Genomic DNA, 20,724 nt, shown 5'->3' on the forward strand with positions numbered 1-20,724 from the left:
ACTGGGTGAATGGGACTGTGACTGTAAAGCGCTTTGGGCCTTTGAGAAAGGTAGAAACGCGAAATATAAGTGTACGCCATTTACCAGTTCCCAAATAATCATTACACCCCCAGAAGGAGGATGGCTTTTGAAAAGTGAAAAGAACAAAAAAGTTATTCTTTAAAGGCCTAGAATGTGAAGACACAGACAAAAGTTTAATTTAAAGTAAAGAAAAGGCTTTTTGATTGGCCGGTAAATGCGAGTAGCTATTGGACCATGGTGGATAATGAATGAACAAAAAATCAGAGGTAAGGTGACACAAGCCGAAGGAGTAATAAAAAAGAAACATATTTTCCTTAATGAAATTACACCAAAGCTTTCCTTCTGATGTTAGTGTTTTCTGTAAATGATCGTCTTGTTTCTGTCGTTAATGTTAATCTTAATCAGTTTTTTGATGACTTCTGAAAATAAAACAACAGCGATCAAAATTCTCCATATAAAATTATTTTTTTGCCATGCAATAAGGAAGTCTTCTTGTGAATTAAATGACTCCTTCAAGACCTTTCAGCAAATCAGACATTATTAAAAAATACTTTTTTTCCATTGAAGTTAAAATTATGTGAAACTGAATCATGCTCGACTAAAATTCATTTTCAAAAATACATGTGTGGTTGTTGTTGCCAAATTCCAAATTTTAATTGCAAACTGAGAAGTGAACTTCTAAATAGAAATATGAACAAAACAACAAGACAATATTTATTCCCGTCTAAGTTTTTCATTTATCCTTCACATGACAGCTTGCTGTTGCTCATTTAATTGCCTTCACTTTTTCCCTATGTAACATGATATGTCTATGCTGCTCAAGTCATCAAATCTAGAGCTGCTGTGCTTGCTATAGAGCTCCACCCTTTAATCTTCTGTAGCTGAAAGACGAGAAGAGAACAAAAAGCCAGTCTAATATCTTTCATGAAAAAAGTGTGAAAAAAAATGTATCAAAACCCATAGCAAAACCCACACTTAGTGGAGGGTAGCTTTGGTGTGTCTCTGTTCACACTGTTATGAATAATATCATTTCTTTGTTGGGGATTATAGGTCTTTGCTACAGGGTGTTCCAAATTATTTTGCTTGTGACAGCCTGAAATAGCTTTCAGTTTGTCAAATAACTGCAGAGTTGCTGTCTAGGACATCCAGTGATCATCGCTTTTCTTAACACTGCGAGGCGGCAGCGCTAAGAGAACCCCAACGCAAACTGGCTCTTCATTGCTGTTATCATACTGCAACAGTATGGGGATCTCACCAGAGATTTGTGTGGTACAAGTTGTATTCTAGATGATATGCAGTAATCAGGCCCTTTGAGTCTCCTGCTGTCTGTCTCCCTTTCTGTCTGCCGACTTTCTCTCAACCCCACTAAAGCTTGCAAGCACTCAAGTTTTGCAGTGTTTTAGCATTACATCATTCCACATGGCACACCATTAAGCTTTTGGGAACTGGGAAGACAGCCCAGGACTTCAGATTTGTCATAACACTAAGCTTCATTGTTGCAGGGAACTTGGGAAAAACACACTGACCAAAGCAGCGCTAAATCAAGCAAAAAACACAAACTGCACATGAGGTTAGAGGTCGAGTATTCCCGAGTCCCGACTTGCTCTTTTTGTGTCTACTCTGGGAAAATATGTTGTACATTTTTGTACTTTGTAAGTTTCCCAAACCTCCCCCCTATCTGCCCATCCAATATGCCAGTGTTTTTCAACCAGTGTGCCGCGGCACACTAGTGTGCCGTGGGAGATGGTCAAGTGTGCCGTGGAAAATTGCCCTCATTAACTGATCTAAAAACATTTCCCATCTCCAGGATTTCAGCTCTGTGTTCATCCAAACAGGCCCTGATAAAACACTGAGGAGTTAGGAATATAAAAGATCATAAAATACTTTTTCTTTGCGTTTATTTTATTTTATTAAAGACATTTTGATAAGAATGACAGTACCGCGATTCAGCTGCAGCTCCGGCTGTGTTTGGGAAAAGTCCCGTTCCTTTGACTGTCTCCACCAATCATTCTTGGGGGGCTTAATCACACGTCATCAGTCTGACCAATCAGAAGTGGTTAAAGTGTGGATGCCATGCTTTGAACAACTTTGTCAAATAAAAAAGCCCTTTAAACGCTGATTCTATTGATACCAATAGTTCGCGTCGAAAAAAATCCGAAGCATATGAATAATAGACATCTTTCGAAGGAATCAGAGATTTGGATCTGCCGCTAGAGCGCAGGCTGGAAGTGAACCCGATATGACCTGTGACGTCATGAAAGGCGTTGATTTTCGCAGTTCCGCTTCGGACAGCATGTAAACAAAACCGGTAGTCTTCGTTTCTCTCGTGTTTAAATCTGTTAATCATCAACATGCCAAGTCGTTGTGTGGCAGCTAGATGTAGCAATACATCTACTGAAAGTGTATCTGTGTATAAAATTCCCAAACAAGAAACGCTGCTGAAAAGGGGAAAGTTCAAGAAGGTGGACAGCGAAGGATTTTTCCCTCCAGATCTGCAGGAGAGAAGTCTGCGTTTTCGAAGGGACAAAAACCGGGACACAAACGAAGAATTTTGAACGGAGAGTTGGGAGGAGGATCTTGGCTTCTGAGTCGAGGAAAGGCGGGTGAGCTGGAAGCGAGCGAGCCGTTTTCTGGGTCGGAGAGGACGGCGCTGGAGTCGGGAGCGGAGGCTGCTAAGCTAGTGTGCATCACGATGGATCACATTGAGGCGAAGTAGTCGTGTTTTCTGTTGTCCTTGGATCCAACTGGAGTATTTCAACGCACTCAATGTTTTGCAAGAGAAGCAACAGGCCTGCAACGTTTTTTTTCTTTTGCTTTTGAGGTGCCGGTACCGTGAGTAAACTGAACTGTGTGTGTGTGAGCGCGCGCGCGCGCACGAGAAAAGGTTTCAAACGGGTTCAAACGGGTAAAACTGTTAATGTTCCACAGTTGTTAATGGTATACAGTGACTTTGTTAACTAAAGAGTAGTACCATCTGGGAAACTTTTATTTTGTGACATTTATTTTGTAAATTGGGTTGAAAACCAGTGTTTACCTTTGTTTAGATTAGGCCAAAAGGGGACATTTTGAGTATATTTTAGGGTAAGTGGAGTAATTTAATTTTATACATTTTTTAGACTTACTGGAGTCTAGCCGAATCTTCATGCTGGCTATCGTCATGATCGGCATGATCACTAGACCTACTACTTTCTGCTATATCCTCCTCACTTTCGCAAAAGGGTTCGAATCGATACGGTTGCAAAAGTGACTCATCATCATGATAATCTCCGCAACTTTCCTCTTCATCTTTCTGTTCATCTGATGATAAATCGCTAATAGAGACGGTAGCATCACTCTGTGCTTCGCTATCGGTGCTAGCCATGTTGTCTGCCTTGTCTTCCTTTCGTTACGTCACAAACAGGGCGGCGCGAATTCGGCGGAGTGCGTGAAGCCGGCGGCCGTCCTCGTTGTTTATATTGCGTTTTTCGCTATTTATTCTTTTTCGAAAAATATTAAAAACAATCGCAACATGAAATAGAAACTATTTACTATATTTTGGCTTATTAAAATAGGCCATGTCACCCACACTTTAAAGTCTTCACTTCATTGTCCCGATTTAGCTCGTAAAGTCGCTCAGTTCTAACAAAAATACCAGCTAAAGCTCGTCTTTTGCGCTGTTGCTTTCCACAGAATCCGGTATCAGACCGTGGAACAAGTGAACAAAACAATGAAGCTCCGAAAACCGATCTCCGGCCGTTTTATGCACTACATCTCCCATGATGCATTGGGTTGTGAGAGTGACAGCGCATACGGAGATCTGTTGTTAAACGTCTTGAAACCAACGAACACGCATCAAACTATTTTTAAATCTTCTAACTTAACTTTTATTGAATCTTTTAGGAAAAAAAAGCTGCAGTTTCCAGCTTTTTCTGCAACAATTATCTCAAAAATGCATGTGAGATTGTGGAGGGTCTGTAGATCAATACAGACTATGAGTTTATCCTTCTTTTTTTTTAATTTTTGGATGCTGGTGTGCCGCGGGATTTTTTTTAAGGTTAAAGTGTGCCGTGGCTCAGAAAAGGTTGAAAAACACTGCAATATGCAGTTCAGGTGAGAAGTCATGGCGACACTAGTTATGCAGTGGAATTTATTGTCTGCACTGCGGCAGATTACAATTGCTTAACATGCTACACAGGAGACGTACAGGCAGCACTTTTTGCAGTGTTGCATCTACTGGCAGATATGTTGTAATGCCACAGGCATGCTGAGATGCCTGGTTTCCTAATGTGTGAAGGACATAAGGCATGGAGTAGAACGGGAAGAGGGGCAAAGGAGGAAATTGAACCCCCTCCTCAACCTGCCAAAAAAAAAAAAAAAAAAAGAGCTGTCATCATTTCCCCTGTCATTTTTTCATTTCCTACCTTTCTCATTTTAATTGTTTTAGTTTATCTAATACTGTTGTGGTTTAATATATTATCCTGATACTTCATTAATATTTTGGTGACAATGTTACATGTGCACTGACATAGTTGTCAGCAAAATGCAGCTTATCTACCACAATTTCTTCAAACTGGAATACAGTACACTTAGGGTTTTAGAGGAAATATTAAATTATCTAATTATTACCTGCAAGAATCTACTATTTGTGATGTCAATAGCTAATGTGTAATTCCTCCAAACTAGCCTTTAAAGCTGATACATGTGTTTTAGCATTCCTTCTTCCATCTTCATTCTACAACAAAACACAGATTCAAGCTAAATAATTTAGCACCTCTGCATATCAAACAGGCATATCGGGAATAAGCCTCAGGATGTATTTGAAGTTGGGGATTCTTTTTTCCATATTTAAGCTCGAAGATATGTGTGAAGAAGTAGTATACTGGGACTAAAAATATCTTCCTTTAAGAAATGTTGAGAAAGATGAGAATTAATCTGTTGAAGTTGTTATCTGCATACATAGGCAATCAGGTTTTGACACCAGGCTATAGAATGATAAGAAAGGTTTGGCTTTTGTCCAGGGTGGGCACTCCTTCTGGCAGTATGGGTAATATATGGGTCATAAGTACTTTGATACTGATCAATTGGGAATAGGTAAAAAAAAAGTTATAAAAAATGAATTACTTATCGCTGGTATATGTTTTTTCAGATTTTATCAGAAGGTAAATTTTCAGTGCAACTGAAGTTTTATTGTCATTCATTTTCTTCTTTTTTTGTTTTGTTTTTTACACGTCAAAGTCCCTTACATCTCTGCAACTAGCTCATTATTGTGGCCGTTTATTAATTATCATGTCTTTTTTTTGAAAATTTAATTAAAATGTTCTGATTGAACCCATAGAATTTGAATCACACTAATTGGAGAATAAAGACAATGTACAAATCAGGGGAAAAAAAGCAATTACATGTCTTTTTAAGAAAAGATAAACGTAAAAGGTTGTTATTGTCAATTGTGCTTTCTTACCGTTCAAATACACATGGAAGGCAGAGCAACAACCACCTTTTGGCGTTTTCATTTTTGTTCTATTCTCAAGCACCAAGGACATCATTTTATTGGGTGAGTTGCCAATTGCAGCAAGATAGCGACAGGGGGGACAGGCCCAATCACAACGCTCAAAGCCCATTTCTGGAAAACCTCTAAGGAGACTGGACGACAATTTTCGATTGTTCCATTCACTACATAACTCGACCAAACATTATATTGCTGTGAGCTATCAACAAATGAATAATGTAATGGTGAAAAAAAGTATTGGCTTTGGAACCCACGCACTGGTTGTGACGTTCGTTTATTCGCTCTTTAGAAGATCACCAACCAGACTAATGCAACAGCTGTATCAAAATCTGTCTCAACCACCTGACTCATCATTACAATTTGCTTGATGCCCATGATCCACCCATGCCCAGGCCTGATCACCGGGACATCAGGAAAAGCTTACCCAGCAGTGGCGGCTACACACATCACTCCTCCTACCTTACAGGTATGCTCTTCTGCACCCTTGTGTGCTTTGATACATCATGCTAATCCGCTGAATCCTCTGCCAACAACAACAACTGCGTTTGAGCTGCTTGTCCGGTGAACTGGGGGCAATGGTGTGGAAGGCGTGGTGCCAGGGTGGTTTGGTGGCGGGAGGCGTGTGGAAATGCAGGATCCCAAGGTGTGTGTCGGAGTGGTGTCACAGCATTGCTGCAGTCCGGAGTCAAAGGTTCAATAGCCAAACTCCAATCCAAACTCAGCATTGTATAGGACCAAGAAACAAGATCCAGACCGGCAACGACAACAAACCTTACTCCATGGTCAGTCACAATGGCAACACACGATGTGAACAGGAAGCAACTGAATCCGGAGATCGCCAAAAAACGGAAATGGGTATTCTATCAAACTGTGGGATTCTAGATCAAAGCTATAGATAAAACACATACTACTTGATTCAAATGTAGATGAGCTCTGCCTTTCTGAGAGCTGGTTTTGTGAAAAAGGCCCCCTCTGCAGCACTTACTATCCCGGGCTACAAACTCTTCAGGAAAGTCAGCAAAGGTGCAACGGGTGGTGGGGTCATGGAACACATTAAGGATAGTCTTCAGTGTAGAGAAATTTTTGGCCTAATGTTCATGAACCGGAATGGTGTTCCGGAATATTACTCTATCTCCTCAAATGTCATTTACAATCATTGTGATTTATCGTCCCCCCCCCCCCTCATTAGATTGTGAATTTGATGAAAGATTTGAAAAGCTGCTGAAAAACTGTAACCTAAGAGTTATACTGAGGGATTTGCATATAAACAGGAAGGATACATCAGCAAGAAAAAATCTTAAGCAAGTGACTGACAAATTTGATTTAGTTCAATTAATTAAAGGCCCAAAAAGAATTACAACCTCAAAAAGCACTCAGATAAATTTAATTTTTAGCAACCACCCAGAAAGATAAACTAAAACATCTTTGTTAGCTGGCCTCTCTGACCATGATCTTCTCCTTGTAGTTAGAAAGCTATCAAAGAAAAGATTTAATATTCCTGCCAGAGAACAAGACTTTATTGGGATCCCAAAAAACAAAAAGGAGGAGTTTAAGAATAATGTTGAGCAAACCGACTGGAATCTGATGTTAAAAAAAACAGGTTGTGAAAGGGTTTGTGAATTATTTACAAAAGAACTTAAAGAAACAATTAAAAGCTTCAGTTCAACAATCAGATTCCAGCAAAATAAAAACCTGCTACCCTGGAGGAACTCTGACATTCTAAAATTAACGAAAGAGACGGACCCAACAATGAAAAATGCAATCAAAAGAAAATCTCAAAGTCTAAGATATCAATTTACAAAACTCAGAAATAAAGTGGTAAAAAGCATATGGAAGGCCAAAGCAGATGTTTTCTTGATAATATTTAAGAATGCCAAAAGGGATGCCAAAGCACCTAAAAAACTAGCTCATATGACAGCAAACATGTCTACACTGAACTTATTAACCGCCTACCCTTCCTTCTCTGATCTGTCACCTTTATGTCTTTTATATTTTGTTTTATGTTTCTCACTGTGTGCATGTTTTTATTATTTAAATGTGTTTTTAATGATTCTTTATTGTATGTATATATATATACTTTCTATTAATGTATTTAATTGATGTTTTGAGGTTTTTAGGTTGAAAATTTTTAACACCTGTCCTGGGACTACAGATGAAAAATAGCCTTTGGGCTAATTCTGGCACATTCCAGCGATGCTTTTGATGCGCAATGTCCCTGTGAAATAAATGAGTAAAATAAAACAAATTAATAACTAAAATTCACTCCATCACTGCTAATCAGAGTGGGGGTCAAAGTGAAATATTCCTAAAAAATCAGGGTGGGCACTGATTTTTTTTTATTAAAATTCTTTAATATTTGAGTTTTTCTGATTCAATGGTTGACTAAAAAAACTATTTTATCTGTTAAAAAATAAACTGTGCTAGATTTATTGTAAATTCATTTTTTCAGTTTTTAACTTGTAAAAACGTGTGCTACAGTGATTTAATATTATTAAATAAAAATCCTTTATTAATGTATTACCTTACATTGTGCTTTAAATTATCCATCCTTGCGTTTATCCAACCATCCATCCATTTTCTGAATCTGCAGAATCCCTTTTGGGTTAACATTATTGCTGGAGCCTGTCCCAGCTACTGCTGGCCAAAGGCAGGTCACACACTGGACTTGTTGCCAGTCCGTTGCAGGGCCACACAATCACACTGACACCAAGGGAGACTTTGGACTCATCAATTAACCTGCTAACCATGTCTTTGGACTGTGAGAGGAAGCTGGTTTCCCCATGGAAAACCAATGCATGCTGGGGAAAACGTGCAAATTCCAAATAGAAAAGTCTCAGCCATGATTCAAACCAAGGCCTTTTTGCTGTGATGCAAGAGTCCTAACCACTACTCCCCATGGACCTGACTTGAGGTAGCCAAAGTAAATTACATTTTTGTATTTAAAACATTGGAATAAAATGTATTGAGTTTACAGATTGTCTTTATTTTTATTATTAGAATAAGAATTTATCATTCTAAGGAAGACAAAGAAAGACAAAGAAACAGTGCTGTTGTACATCAAGTAATGCATTCGCCTGTGTGAAAAAGGGAGCTAAACAATTATTTGGATTTAATCAATAACTTGTTATAATGTTCTTAAAAAAACTATTCTACTGATTGTTTTACAGCAAGCGAGAGTTTGGTTTTTATCCAGATAAGAAAGTACTAAGGCCGCTGTTTTTAAAGAAAAGGAAGAAAATCAAATATTCGTATTATAAAGCTTAAGCTACAGGAGTTTAGTTATTTGCAACTTCAACTGAAACCAAGGGGATTAAAATACATAATTCAAATAATTCCTAGAATCACGGACATTTGATTTATTACACATGATGTAATGGAAATCAAGATAATGTATTTAACTTTAAGTGGATTTTCTTTTTCCAGCGGTGTTGTTATTGTAATTTCCAGCATGTTGGGATCTCTCAGCAACCAGGAAGCTGCCTTTCAGCCCCCCTGCTGCATGAACACAAACAAGAACTGACAAAGACGACTGTGTCATGTTTCAAATCCACCATTCATCATGCCTTATAGCAGCCTGTCTTTGGTGTACCCTGACTTCTCCTCGGCGATATGTGGGATGAGCTCCAGACCACTAGAACACCAAAAAGAATCTAGCAAGAGCAAGAGTGAATAGATGTACCTCTGTCTACTTATTTATAGGTGGATATTACATATTTATACATACATATGTAGATAATATGTACATATTTTGGCAAAGTTTATGACAAAGTGGCAACAAAAGCTGTTGTGCTAGCTTGGCAGTTGATTGGTCACGTAGTTATTAATAACTCCTTTGCTCCATTTTGATTAGTGCTGATATGTTCAGACTCTTATTTAGTCTCTATGTACATTAAGTATAATTGGTTTGGAGACATTAAAATATGGTTTAATATGATTTCTTTTTTTTTACACTTGACCATGTGGAGTCTCCTCACAGCTGAATGTCCTAGGTATATGTTTCTAAAAGGATTAGAAGGGATTTTGACTTTAGCATGCTCTGATAGCTGCATCAAGCTAATTTTAATAAATAAAACATAAAAATAATAAATTAGTGTTGCCAACTACAAAGAATAAATAAATAAAAAGTTCTCCAAAAATCTAACAGCCTAGTATTTTGTACTTGCAAATTTGATGCAAACTGTGGGAGACATTTGAATACTCTCGAACAAACGTGACATGCAAACCCATGAAGTTTTACATTAGTCAAGTTATTTTCAATAAAACTGTGAATATTTATTTTTACATCCTGTTCCACCGGAATTTAGATTTGATATACCTGTGGCAAACACAAGCCATGCAATCTGGACTAAGAACTAAATGTAATGTACACATTAAGAAGTGAACATTTGCTCTGACTGTGAGTGCTGCTGGGAGGAATTGCCATACAAAGACTAGTCCGTCTTTGAGTCTTTTAAACATTATATAATACTAAAGCGCCACATGCACCAGCAGCATCAAAACACTTGACCAATAATTTTTGGAAGCACCTTCACTGGTTACAAATAGTTAACAGTATTTTACCTGCTGTTTTCGCAGTAGGTTTAAAAATATCAAGCTGTTTTGTTTTTTCCCCTTGACGTGTAGCTATATCATTTCTAGATTTTGCATTCCATCAACAATGCCATCGTCTCTCTAGTTGTACGTTCATCCCAGCGTCACTGAGCAACTTTGTTTCATTTAGGCTAATGCATCTTAATTGATTCTTTTAAAATTTGTATGTTTTTATCTGTTATGTTTTGGTGATTCTGACCTTGTGTTCTAAATACAGGTATAAATGATGGTGAATTAAATACATATGATTTTAATTTGATGCATCTGGTAAAAAGACAAACATAACGCAACCAATCAGACACATTTCTATTAAACAGTAAGAACCGAGGTTTGATCTGTGAATCATTGATCTTGATTCATGAATCAAATCAAATCACAACCTAAGTAACAATCCACAGCCCTAATAGCCTAGTGAAAATATCTAATGTTAGTCTAAGACACGATGGCTTGGCCATTCCATTCAGTCTCTTTATATATTTTTATAAAAACTGTATTTTGTCTAGAAAGCTGAAATAATATTTTATTGTTTTTCTAAAGCTGGATTCCCTTAAGTTTCATAAAGTTCTCTCCTTAATAATCTCATCAGACATCCTTTGCCTGTGCTGTAGCAACATGAAGCAGCCCTTAAGTGTACTGCATTGTGGCCATTTGCTGGCTCCTTACCCCTTCCAAGGCCTTCCATTATGTCTCCAGAAGACAGATGAAGATACGCCAGTGTTTCCCCTCTGGCTGTAAAGCTTCAGGTCTAACCTCCCTTACAGCAGAAGTAATGGTCCACACCTTTAATTGTCGAAAGCTGTTCATCTTCACTAACAATAAGCTGTGGGTCTCGGAAAGAAAGGCGGTCGTGTCTGACAAAGGAAGTGATTTAGTTCTGGAGGAAATTCGTAAACGGCCGTTACACGAGCAGTGGTAATGTGCCGAAGAGACATATCACTGGGGTAAGAGCTGGAGTAGACACAATAGTGTAGTGCAGGAAATGGTAGACGATTTTCCTACTTTTTGCAAAGATTTATCAGAGAAAAGAAGCTGTAAAAATGTACATTTGGTTTGTCCTTCAACGTGCTAATGACTTTGTTACTGCGATTGAACACAATGCCATGAAAGTTTAGTTACTCATGAAGACTGAGGACGAGAATTAGACAGCATCTTTGTTGTCAAATCTGTTATATTCAGAATGCAAACAACACATCTCACTTTACGATTTTAGATGCTGTCCATGTGATCTCTTTCAGGTCTTGATGTTTCCCCATTATTCCATTTGATATCAAAAAGTCATTTGATGCTTTGAAAAGTCTGCTTCTAGTCTGCGCAGCTTTCCTTCAGTCTCCCAAAGAGGCAAATGGCTGTAAAAAAAAAAAATTAATAAAAAAGGAAAAAGACAGACACAGTAGAATTGATGGGTCACAAGTTTGCTGTCTAAATCAGACACATAAAATAAGGAATATGCAACTGTAGTTGCCAAATTTAACTGTGCTCCCCAGGAACGTTGAAGCCCATTAAAATGATAGATTGCAAGGTATATTCAAAGAGATGTTTCTCACCCACAAAGCAATCTAATTGCATTCATTCCTGTGAGAAGTCCACAAATGTTGAATCTAGATTCTCAGGCGTATTGGCAGCAAGCTGCCAGACAGCAGATGAGTAGCTTCAAACGAGCAGGGAGGGGGGAGGGCTGAAAATTTCTGACAAACAGTGAGAGGCAGCATCTACATCGTCTCTCGCCCCTGACAGGCTTTCCCATGCATGAATTCAAAGCTGGTAAAACCATGGCTGGATTCATTTTGATCTGACATCCATCATGTAGATCAGCGTTGTGGCTTCACTGTACTGTGTCCACAATAAGATGCTTTTGGCAACCAGTCCATGACATCCCCTAGAAATCCGCGGAAATCTGGGACCTATTTGTTGAATGTGTCATGAGCTGTGGCCGCCTTTTTGCTTTAAGTACTTTAGTTTTGAAGTGAGAATTATTGTCTTCTCTTGGAGCATATGGTATTATTTTTGTTATGCTGAGAGTGGTGATGCAGTTACATATATTTTTTTAAACAATTTAAACTGTAAAATATTGGAGGGAACAACTTTCTTTAATTTAAGTTCATTTAGGAAAATTGTGCATGTAGTAACAATATTAAGAAATCAATATACTGCAGTATTACTGCTGGTGATTTAAAATGAAGGCCAGATACAGGAAAAGTCAATTGCTTTTTGAGTGATTCCTTAGTAAAGCTGACTTCTGCTTGTGTTAAGAATCCACTCTAATACAAACTGTGTTTTTGGTGTTTTTAACATGTTCTTGAAGCATTTCTCTTATGATGAAAGACAAGAAAATGAAGCTCAAAATTGCATTTCTTAGTCTTTCTTCATTCCAATCGTTGTAAATTAGGAGCAGATAAAACATACAGTTAGAAAAAGCTTGTAACAGTGATCCAGGTGCTGCAACCGGTGGGCTTCCTGCTCCGTTCCATTCCGATGCATCCACTGGCATCCGAACTGGCATCTGGCTCCGATATTGCTCGTCGTTTGTTTTTGCACCAGTAATGTTAGGTTGGAGTTGTAAGAGGATGTAAGCTAGCGAGAGAGAGCATAAACAGATGGATGATGGGAAATGGGTCTGGGTCCACTCCATGCTAACACCTCCGCTTTTAACTCAGAGGCGAATTTCAAATGAACTCCTTCAACCATATCCTTGAAAATAACTAGGAATGCTTTTAAAAGATCAAAAGATGATTGAAGATGATCGGAGTGGGACTTTAATACAATCAAAAGTGTGGGTCTTGAAAAGTGTTCATTCAAAGATATTTAATCAAGTAGTGATGGAGTTGATACTAGTGTTAAACCTTAAAACTTCAATCCCACTGCTGATTTAAAGAGAGATACAGTCGAACAGTTCCAACTTGCATGGCTGAAGTACGGCAGCATGTGTGCAGAAGGCGTTGGGCAGATGGGATGTGTCGGATATATCTCACCCAACATAATGAGATGAGAAGGCGCCTCACCAATCTTTGGGCCCCACTGAGGACAGGAGACACAGTGCCCACTCATACGGGAGGAATCTCTCCCCTCTTCAAAGATAATGAGATGACAATGTATTCAACTGTGGTTAGATAGAGTCAGAGTTTGGGGGGGGGGGGGTATGGAGGGAGAAGCCCTCTACAGTACTTGTCTGGTGCCTTTGATCAGTCAGAAGAAAAAAAAAACAACTGTCACTCTTTGTATCAGCTCTGGACAAACAAGAGCTCAGCCACTTTATTACAGACGATGTCACAAGAAAAATCCAACTCCGAGTGTGCTCCCTCGTGCGGGGGATTTTCCCATGGATCACCTGGATTGGATGCCAAACACGTGTAATATGTTAAACACACTGCTTCTTTCTTAAGTCCTGACAAAAATCTGCTGTGGTGTAAGATCAATTTGCCGTCATCTGGGAAGAGAAGACACAAAAGTTTGCCTGACACTGCTCTCCGCTGCATCGTGTCAACTGCCACGTTAACAGGCTTACTTAAGCTGGCATGACAAGAAAGTCTTCTTCTAAGTTGACAGTTTTGTGGTGCTTGTTTTCAATTCTGATGGCAAAGATCTTTTGCACGCTCTCCTTTTTTTTTATCTCAGTCTTTCCTAGAGCATTTTTTTATATAGACCCCCCAAAAAAAAAGCTTTTTGCAAGAATTCTTTGGTGGAAAAAACACTGCATGATCTGCTCCAAATCTGGCATGAAACATTAAACTGCGTATTTCAGTATTACAATGTTAAAGAGCTTATGAAAACTTGAACCCCAGGTTGATCAAAAAATACCTAATACACAAAAAAATGTTTTTCAGATAATCTGTTGTAATTCATCTAGTGAGACTTATGATAGAGTTCATATTTTCATCATCAATGTTTCTTTACTGTCAGAAGGGTGATAAAGCCAATGTTCTTCATTCATCACTACATACAAAACTGGCAAAACAAAAACACAAAAGTATACTTTTTTGGAAAAAAAACTGAAGTGTCTTGAATTGTTTTTTCACACATGTTTTTACAAATTACTAAACTTACAAAAAACCTTACAAAAACATTACAGGTCAAAACTAATCTCAAACCTCAAACCTTTCTAACACTAACAGGAAGATGCTTGTTTGAAAGTAAAGGAACATAATGCCTAAACATGCAGTTTCTTGACGTTGCATCATCACGTCTCAATAATTGCAGTGTTATTAGCTCAAGTATTTGTCCTTGGCATTCCTAATGTGGGCTGACGTTTATTATAAACGGTAATGGTATTGGAGATTTTGATCTGCCATCAGCAAGCACATCCTCTGCAGTGCAACAGCACCCTCTTTTGATAATTCATTTTATGATTACATCACTATGCAGGAGCCTGCAGTTAGTCTGCTAATAATGGTTCAGAAGCACAGCAAGGGATCTCTACAAGATTTTTTCTTTTTTAATAATACAATCAAAAAGTAAATGATTTAAATTTGACTTTATAAATGTATAATCAAAACTTCTGTTGCGACTATTCCAGTACTTTTAAAATCTCCTTTACTTTTGCAATAAATCAAAGCAGTTAGTATTTCTTTCAATCAAAACTTGAATATTATACCATATTAACTTTTGGGGGGGGGCTGTTATGCAGTATTTGCTGTACGTTTTACGTAAATAGTTTACAAGGGATGCAAGATTTTTTCATTAATTTTAAACATTAAATATTCAGTGCTTTTTAAATTAAGGGTCCCTCAAGCTTACAACTCCTCAAAAAAACTTTTAATTTACTTAATTATTCAGTGGCTCTTACTTTTATGTTGCAAAGTCTCAAAGACTTGAATTAAAAGTGCAATGAATGAATTAATGAATGCTGAAGGGTTCAGTATAAGAAGAATTTCCCCCATTGGCTTTTACTTTTTTAATTTTTTTTATTTCCAGAAATGTAAGTACCAAAAATTACAGGAAATTTATAGCCTTCAAAAACCAACCTTTTACAAAGTTTCTTCCACATTCATCTATGGCAGAAAAATAAAGGAAACTTTGACAGTCAACAAGAAGGCTGTAATAATTTAAAATGCAGTGCAAACCTCATTTATTGGACTTTTAGTTTGTTTCTAAGAAAGCAAACCTTTTTTGCAGTTCTTTTCAGTGGACTAAAAAGCTACCACTGTCTATGATTTCTTACAATCTTTCATAGTTGGTGTTCACTGGCTCTTGGTGTACACTGACCTTGGAAAGATTCAGGCAAATGAGGGAACTGTCAGATAAATGCATCTAGACATTAAAGAAAAACACAATTATAAACAACAAACCACAACAAGAATCAAGTTTCTCATGCACGAGGGAGAGGAGCAAGAGTGACAGAAAACGTCTACCACGTTTCTCTTCTCAAAGGTCTGCCCCTCCCTGTGCTGCTTTTATTAAGAACACAAGTGGGAGGTAACAATTCAAGACAAAGACAAAAAGTTCATTAGGGGGTGTCGTCAAATGACCCTTTTGGTTGGATTCTAAGTTCAAACAGTATCCCTTATCAGCTGAGGACAGTGTGTCGTAAACCCCTCATCCTGGGTGGGGGATGAGAAGCAGATGAACAAACACACAACTGTTTTCAGAAGAGGTAAAAAGGTCAATCTGAGTTAACATTTAAACATACATTTAACCAAATACATTTAAGCAATGATAATAATAAAACAAATTCCTTCACAGAACCCACTCAAGAACAGAATCAGAGTTGTCCAAGTAAAACAGATGCATTTTTTATTTAAAATTTTGTTTTAAATTGCTGTTTTAGTTTTTAGGTTGACAATTTTAACATCTGACCGGGGACAACAGATCAAAAATAGCCACTGGGCTCATTCTGGCTGATTGCTTTTTATGTGCACTGGAAATAAAAAAAATTGAATGAATTTTTTTCAAAATGTTGCCTGAATTTCACTGTTAGCGTAGAATGACTGATGTAAAAATGTGTTAAAGAGCAAACCATTGTCCAAAAAAAGTCGAAGATTAGAAATAAAAAACACTTAAAACTGTTTCAGTGTGCAATTAATGGCCAGTCACTAGTGTAAAAAAAGATGGGAGTTACTACAACTTACATGGTGACATCAACAAATCTTTGGTACGGCTGTACTCGCCACGTTTCATCAAATAAAGTACATTCAGATTTTATAGAACATATACAATAACTTCATGGTTTTATTCAACGTCTTAATGTCTCCGAGAAATGAATCATTCTAATCCTCACCAACATCAGGCACAGCACTCTTTGTTACCAGTCCTCAGTTTGGAGGTATAGATGCCTTTCAGCGCTTAAGTTTTTCAGTTTATAATTTATGCTTAACTTGTATTTAAATTATTCTTTAGGACTTATGTTTTGTTTATTCTGTTGACATTTGGAGTCTGTAATAAAATTCTATTTTATTCAATTAGAGCTTTAGGTAATGTACTTTAAACAGAATGTAGTTTTCTTTTAATTGTCCATTTATCAATTTTAGAGATCTAATAGAAAAAGATAAAGACACATTTTAATCTTGAAGAAATAGTGAATGTTGGATATTTCTTTTTGTGAACAACAGCAAAATTGCATTATTCATTGTATGTTTGGGGGGAAAAAAATCAACAATCATAAATGATGATCAATTTTATTGTTACATACATCTATCTATTTTCTGAACCTCTTTTATTCTAGGTGAGAATCATGGAGATGCTGGAGCATATCCAGCTGGCATACACCCTCGACCATCAATTTCTTTAGCTAGGAATAAAATTATAAAGCAAAACAAACTGTTTTTCAAGAAGACTGGAAAGTATAGCTGAAACATACTGCAATGTTATTTGATATGCTGATTTAAGAAGATGTATTACTAACGTAAGGTCAACTGACATCAAACCCTGTCCTTAAGTCTGTTTTGTCATTACACAGTTTTGTTTACTAAAAGCTGAAGAAAGTCAATATTAGCCTGCTATGAGGCCAAAGTACAAAAAATGGTGGATTTGCTCATGCAGGAAAGACTAAAGTCATTTTATTTATTGTTTTGCATGCTGTACAAAATTAGCATAAAAACATTAGAAGCAACATTTGGCCTTAAAACATATCATATGTACAATTACAAATTGTTTTTGTAGTGAACAGCTGTTGATACATATTTCTTTACGAGAACATCCAACTACAAATGTATGAAAAGTTGTGAAAACCAAGTTGAACAACTGTCAGACTCGTGAAGATGCATGTCTCACGTCCAACACCAAAGACAAGGTTGTTGATGAAGACAAGACAGCATTTAAACTGAAAAACATGTGTATATTTGAGATGAAACATTCACTCAGCTGGCATTTTGAGAGTAAAGCTAGAAACGGATCATCAGACTGCATTGGTTTAACATCAATCTACCTGCATCAATGTAGTTTTAAAGTCGACAAAAATATGAAAAGCGATGTAGAATATCAATATGATATATGTTCTTTGATTTACAACTTCACAAACCTTTGTTTGGTAAAGCCACCTATTGTCCTTATTTGTCTGAGATTGGAAAACATTCATATCTGATCCCCCCTCTAAATCTGAAAGGATGCCCCACATGTTTTTGTTTGCTCTATCCTCGAGGAGAGACGGTTTTTCTAAGATTTGGTGATATTCAAACGCTGTGAAGAAAGCAGGGAAACTTCTTATCACTGCAGCTGTGTTTGACTGCCTGATTGCTCAGACCTGTCACCATCTTTCCCATCTACCTTCTCACATCTGCGAAGATTTGTAGAGGCCTTTCAAATACAAGGCAGATAGCAGTTTAAGCAAAAAAGCTGAAATGTTCTTTTGGTGTGCAGACTCCTATTCACAGTCGGCATAATTTAAATTTAACTTGCACTGAGAGCAATGCTATTATTACCTTTGTGAATCTTATAAATAATCACATTCTAAAGCACCTTTCAGCATTTCTGTGGTGACCCCCCTCTAAAACATAATTTAGTTCCATATTTTCTTGGCTGGGATCAGTTCACTGCTTGCAATAACAGACATCTAAAACAAGCAGATGACTTTGGTTTTCGGTTAATTTTCTGTACTACAAATCTGTGAGGGTAAAGTTTTCAGAGGCATTTACGACAGTGCTAATCGTGAAAAAGAGTTCCTTCAGACAACCGCTTAAGGAAACGAGCCGGAAATCCTTATTACAGTGGATAGAAAAGAGACATATGAACCTAAAAATACTATATGTGATGACACTGATAAGAACTTTGTTTATTATTATCAAATATCCCAAAGATACATTATTTTTCTTAAAATGTTGTAACTAATGTGGAGGACATTCAAAAAGTTTCCTTAAAAGTGTTGTAACAAAGCAGTGCAGCAAAACTTTGGCACTGGAGTGCTACAACTTTGCCAAATCTGTGAAAATTCTTGATCGGTTGAGAATGTGGAGAATGTGCGTTGCATTCCAGTTTGAGCACAAGTCCTCTCCAGTGGGGCGACATGGGCGCTCATGATAGAAACAGTCGTTCGTGGGCTAGGCTCTGATTGCTTTTCCCTCAGAAAAATATGGAGAGCATAGTTTTAGAAAGCAAAGGAAAACAGGATCCTCGAAGGACGTGTCCTCGATCTGTTGTTCTGTTTGTCCACTCCTCCTCGCTGCTCCACGACTTGTCTCGCATGCTGTTGTGAGACAAAACACTCAAGGCAATTTCACCACCACCACGCAGGCGCCTGCCCTTCCGATATTGAGAGGGACCTCCTACAGGAGGACAGAGAGGTTAACACGCAGTTTTCAGTCAGGGGACGGCCTCAGAAACACCCCCTTTCACCTGATGCAGATAAAAAGGCTGTGCAGTCAAGACAGAAAGAATCCAACTGAGACAAGTTTAAGTGAATTCTGTGAGTCTGTACTTCTCAGAGAAACAAACTAACCTTTTACATTTAAATGTTTTCAAATTTACAATAATAATTAGCTTTGTATCAGATCTGCTTTCCAGAGCAACAGTTGCACTGTTTATGCCCCTGCACCTACAATATCTGCGTTATATAATATGAAATTCCATGACTACCTCTGTCCACTCGTTGTTCTGAACATCGTAGGACTCGACAGTGTTCAGATAAGACTGGCCGTCATATCCGCCCACTGCATAAAGCCGGTCTCCCAGCAAGCAGACACCCACTGCGTCTCGGGGAACACTGAGGGACGACACAGTGGTCCATGTGTCTGTCTTTGGATCATATCTGCAAAGTTAACATTCGGTCAGAAAGCTGCCACACCAAATCTGCACGGGGAAACAGCATTCAACTTAACACGTAATTCACTTCAGCTTAATAGAAAAAGAAATCAAAGAAGAATAAATGTACACTTTCTAAAATCAAAGAGAGAAGTCATTTACCAAAAAATTGTACAGACTTAAAACAAAACATTTCAAAATCAAGTTTGCCGGTCTATTGCAAGGGCACAATGTCACATCCACATCTAATGCTACGTTCATAGTGGGCATGTGATGCACAGTCAAGGAACACATTTTCAGGTGTTCACACAGGACAATCAGGGAGCGGTGTCTTCATATTTTTCTTTTTCTACTGTTTACCAGCCCATGTCCACCGCTGATAGTTGGCAGAGGGTTGGAGGGAACTGTCAAAGTGGTGCATATCTTTTGAAGCTTGCTCCAGGCTTTTTCTTTTACAGCTATTTTCTGATACGATATATGAAAGACTTGGTGTCATAGAATACCGACTGGGAACAAACCGCACTTATAATTTATCCTCCATGATTCATTTTCAAATGGATGGGACTTCAGTGAATTCAAAGGGAGGCTATTGATTTGTCACTAACAAATCCAAGTCCCTGATCGGTAAAAGTTCACCTGGTTAAACTTTCAACGCTTGCTCAATGGACATGAGTTTTGTATGTAGAGCCCAAAAACAGACTTAAAAACTTGTGAAGAGTGCAAGAGTTTTGAATGTTGTGGCACGAAACGTGCATTTACACATGTTTACATAGACTTTAGTTGAGAATGGTTGCCTGAATATGCGTTGCTGAAGCTGGTGTGAACATAGCATCAGGGACAATGTAGCTCCACCAATCAACCTAAGAAGCATTGTTCTTGAACTGTGGGAGGGATAGAAACTTCCACAGTCTCCCCATGCATGGGGAGGACATGCAAATTCCAGTGAAGTGGGAGTTGAACCAGGATACTTTTGCTGTGAGGTGAAAGGGTTAACCACTACAACTCTGTGCAGCCCCTAATTAAATGTTCAGCTAATTAAACATCAAAACTTAATCCTCGAAAAAATTCAGATTAAAAGAATTATTAAAATATCTGTTTTGTTTGAGTTCTAATTTGATGAGCTAATTCTATGCTTCATATGTATGAAGGTAAACAAAAATTGCAGACAATTGTTCTCTGGCAATATTTGCTCTTTTTAAATTAGAAAATTAATTTTAAATAAAAAACTGTATAATTTGATTCATTGTAGGGGATAAAATAAATTATCTTTTCATATGAAACAAAAGATAGTCATATTGATTTGTCATGTACCAGGATCATTTTGCCCAAATTTGAATTCAGGAGGAGACTTTGGCCACCAGATGGCGCCAGATACCATGCATTGACATCAGGTGAAGGTACTTCAGTGTAATAGCACAACAATCTCAACATACAAAATATGGCGGGGAGTGGGACACATTTGT

General features: G+C 37.8%; 1 protein-coding gene across 4 annotated transcripts in view; it reads right to left on the reverse strand.

Moving 5' to 3' along the window:
* Positions 1-17,055: 17,055 nt before the first annotated feature.
* Positions 17,056-20,724, reverse strand: part of klhl4 (kelch-like family member 4) — a 27,957-nt gene continuing 24,288 nt past the window's right edge. For all 4 annotated transcript variants that reach the window (XM_011480071.3, XM_011480067.4, XM_011480072.4 and 1 more), the window contains 2 exons: positions 19,097-19,268; positions 17,056-18,786 (listed from right to left, as the gene is read on the reverse strand). In XM_011480071.3, coding sequence (XP_011478373.1) covers positions 18,727-18,786; positions 19,097-19,268 — 232 coding nt within the window. In that variant the 3' untranslated portion in view covers positions 17,056-18,726. The remainder of the gene's footprint in view (positions 18,787-19,096; positions 19,269-20,724) is intronic.

The sequence above is a fragment of the Oryzias latipes genome, chromosome 10, assembly GCF_053564925.1.
Source record: "Oryzias latipes strain Hd-rR chromosome 10, Olatipes_Hd-rR_3.1".
NCBI classification, from domain to species: domain Eukaryota; kingdom Metazoa; phylum Chordata; class Actinopteri; order Beloniformes; family Adrianichthyidae; genus Oryzias; species Oryzias latipes.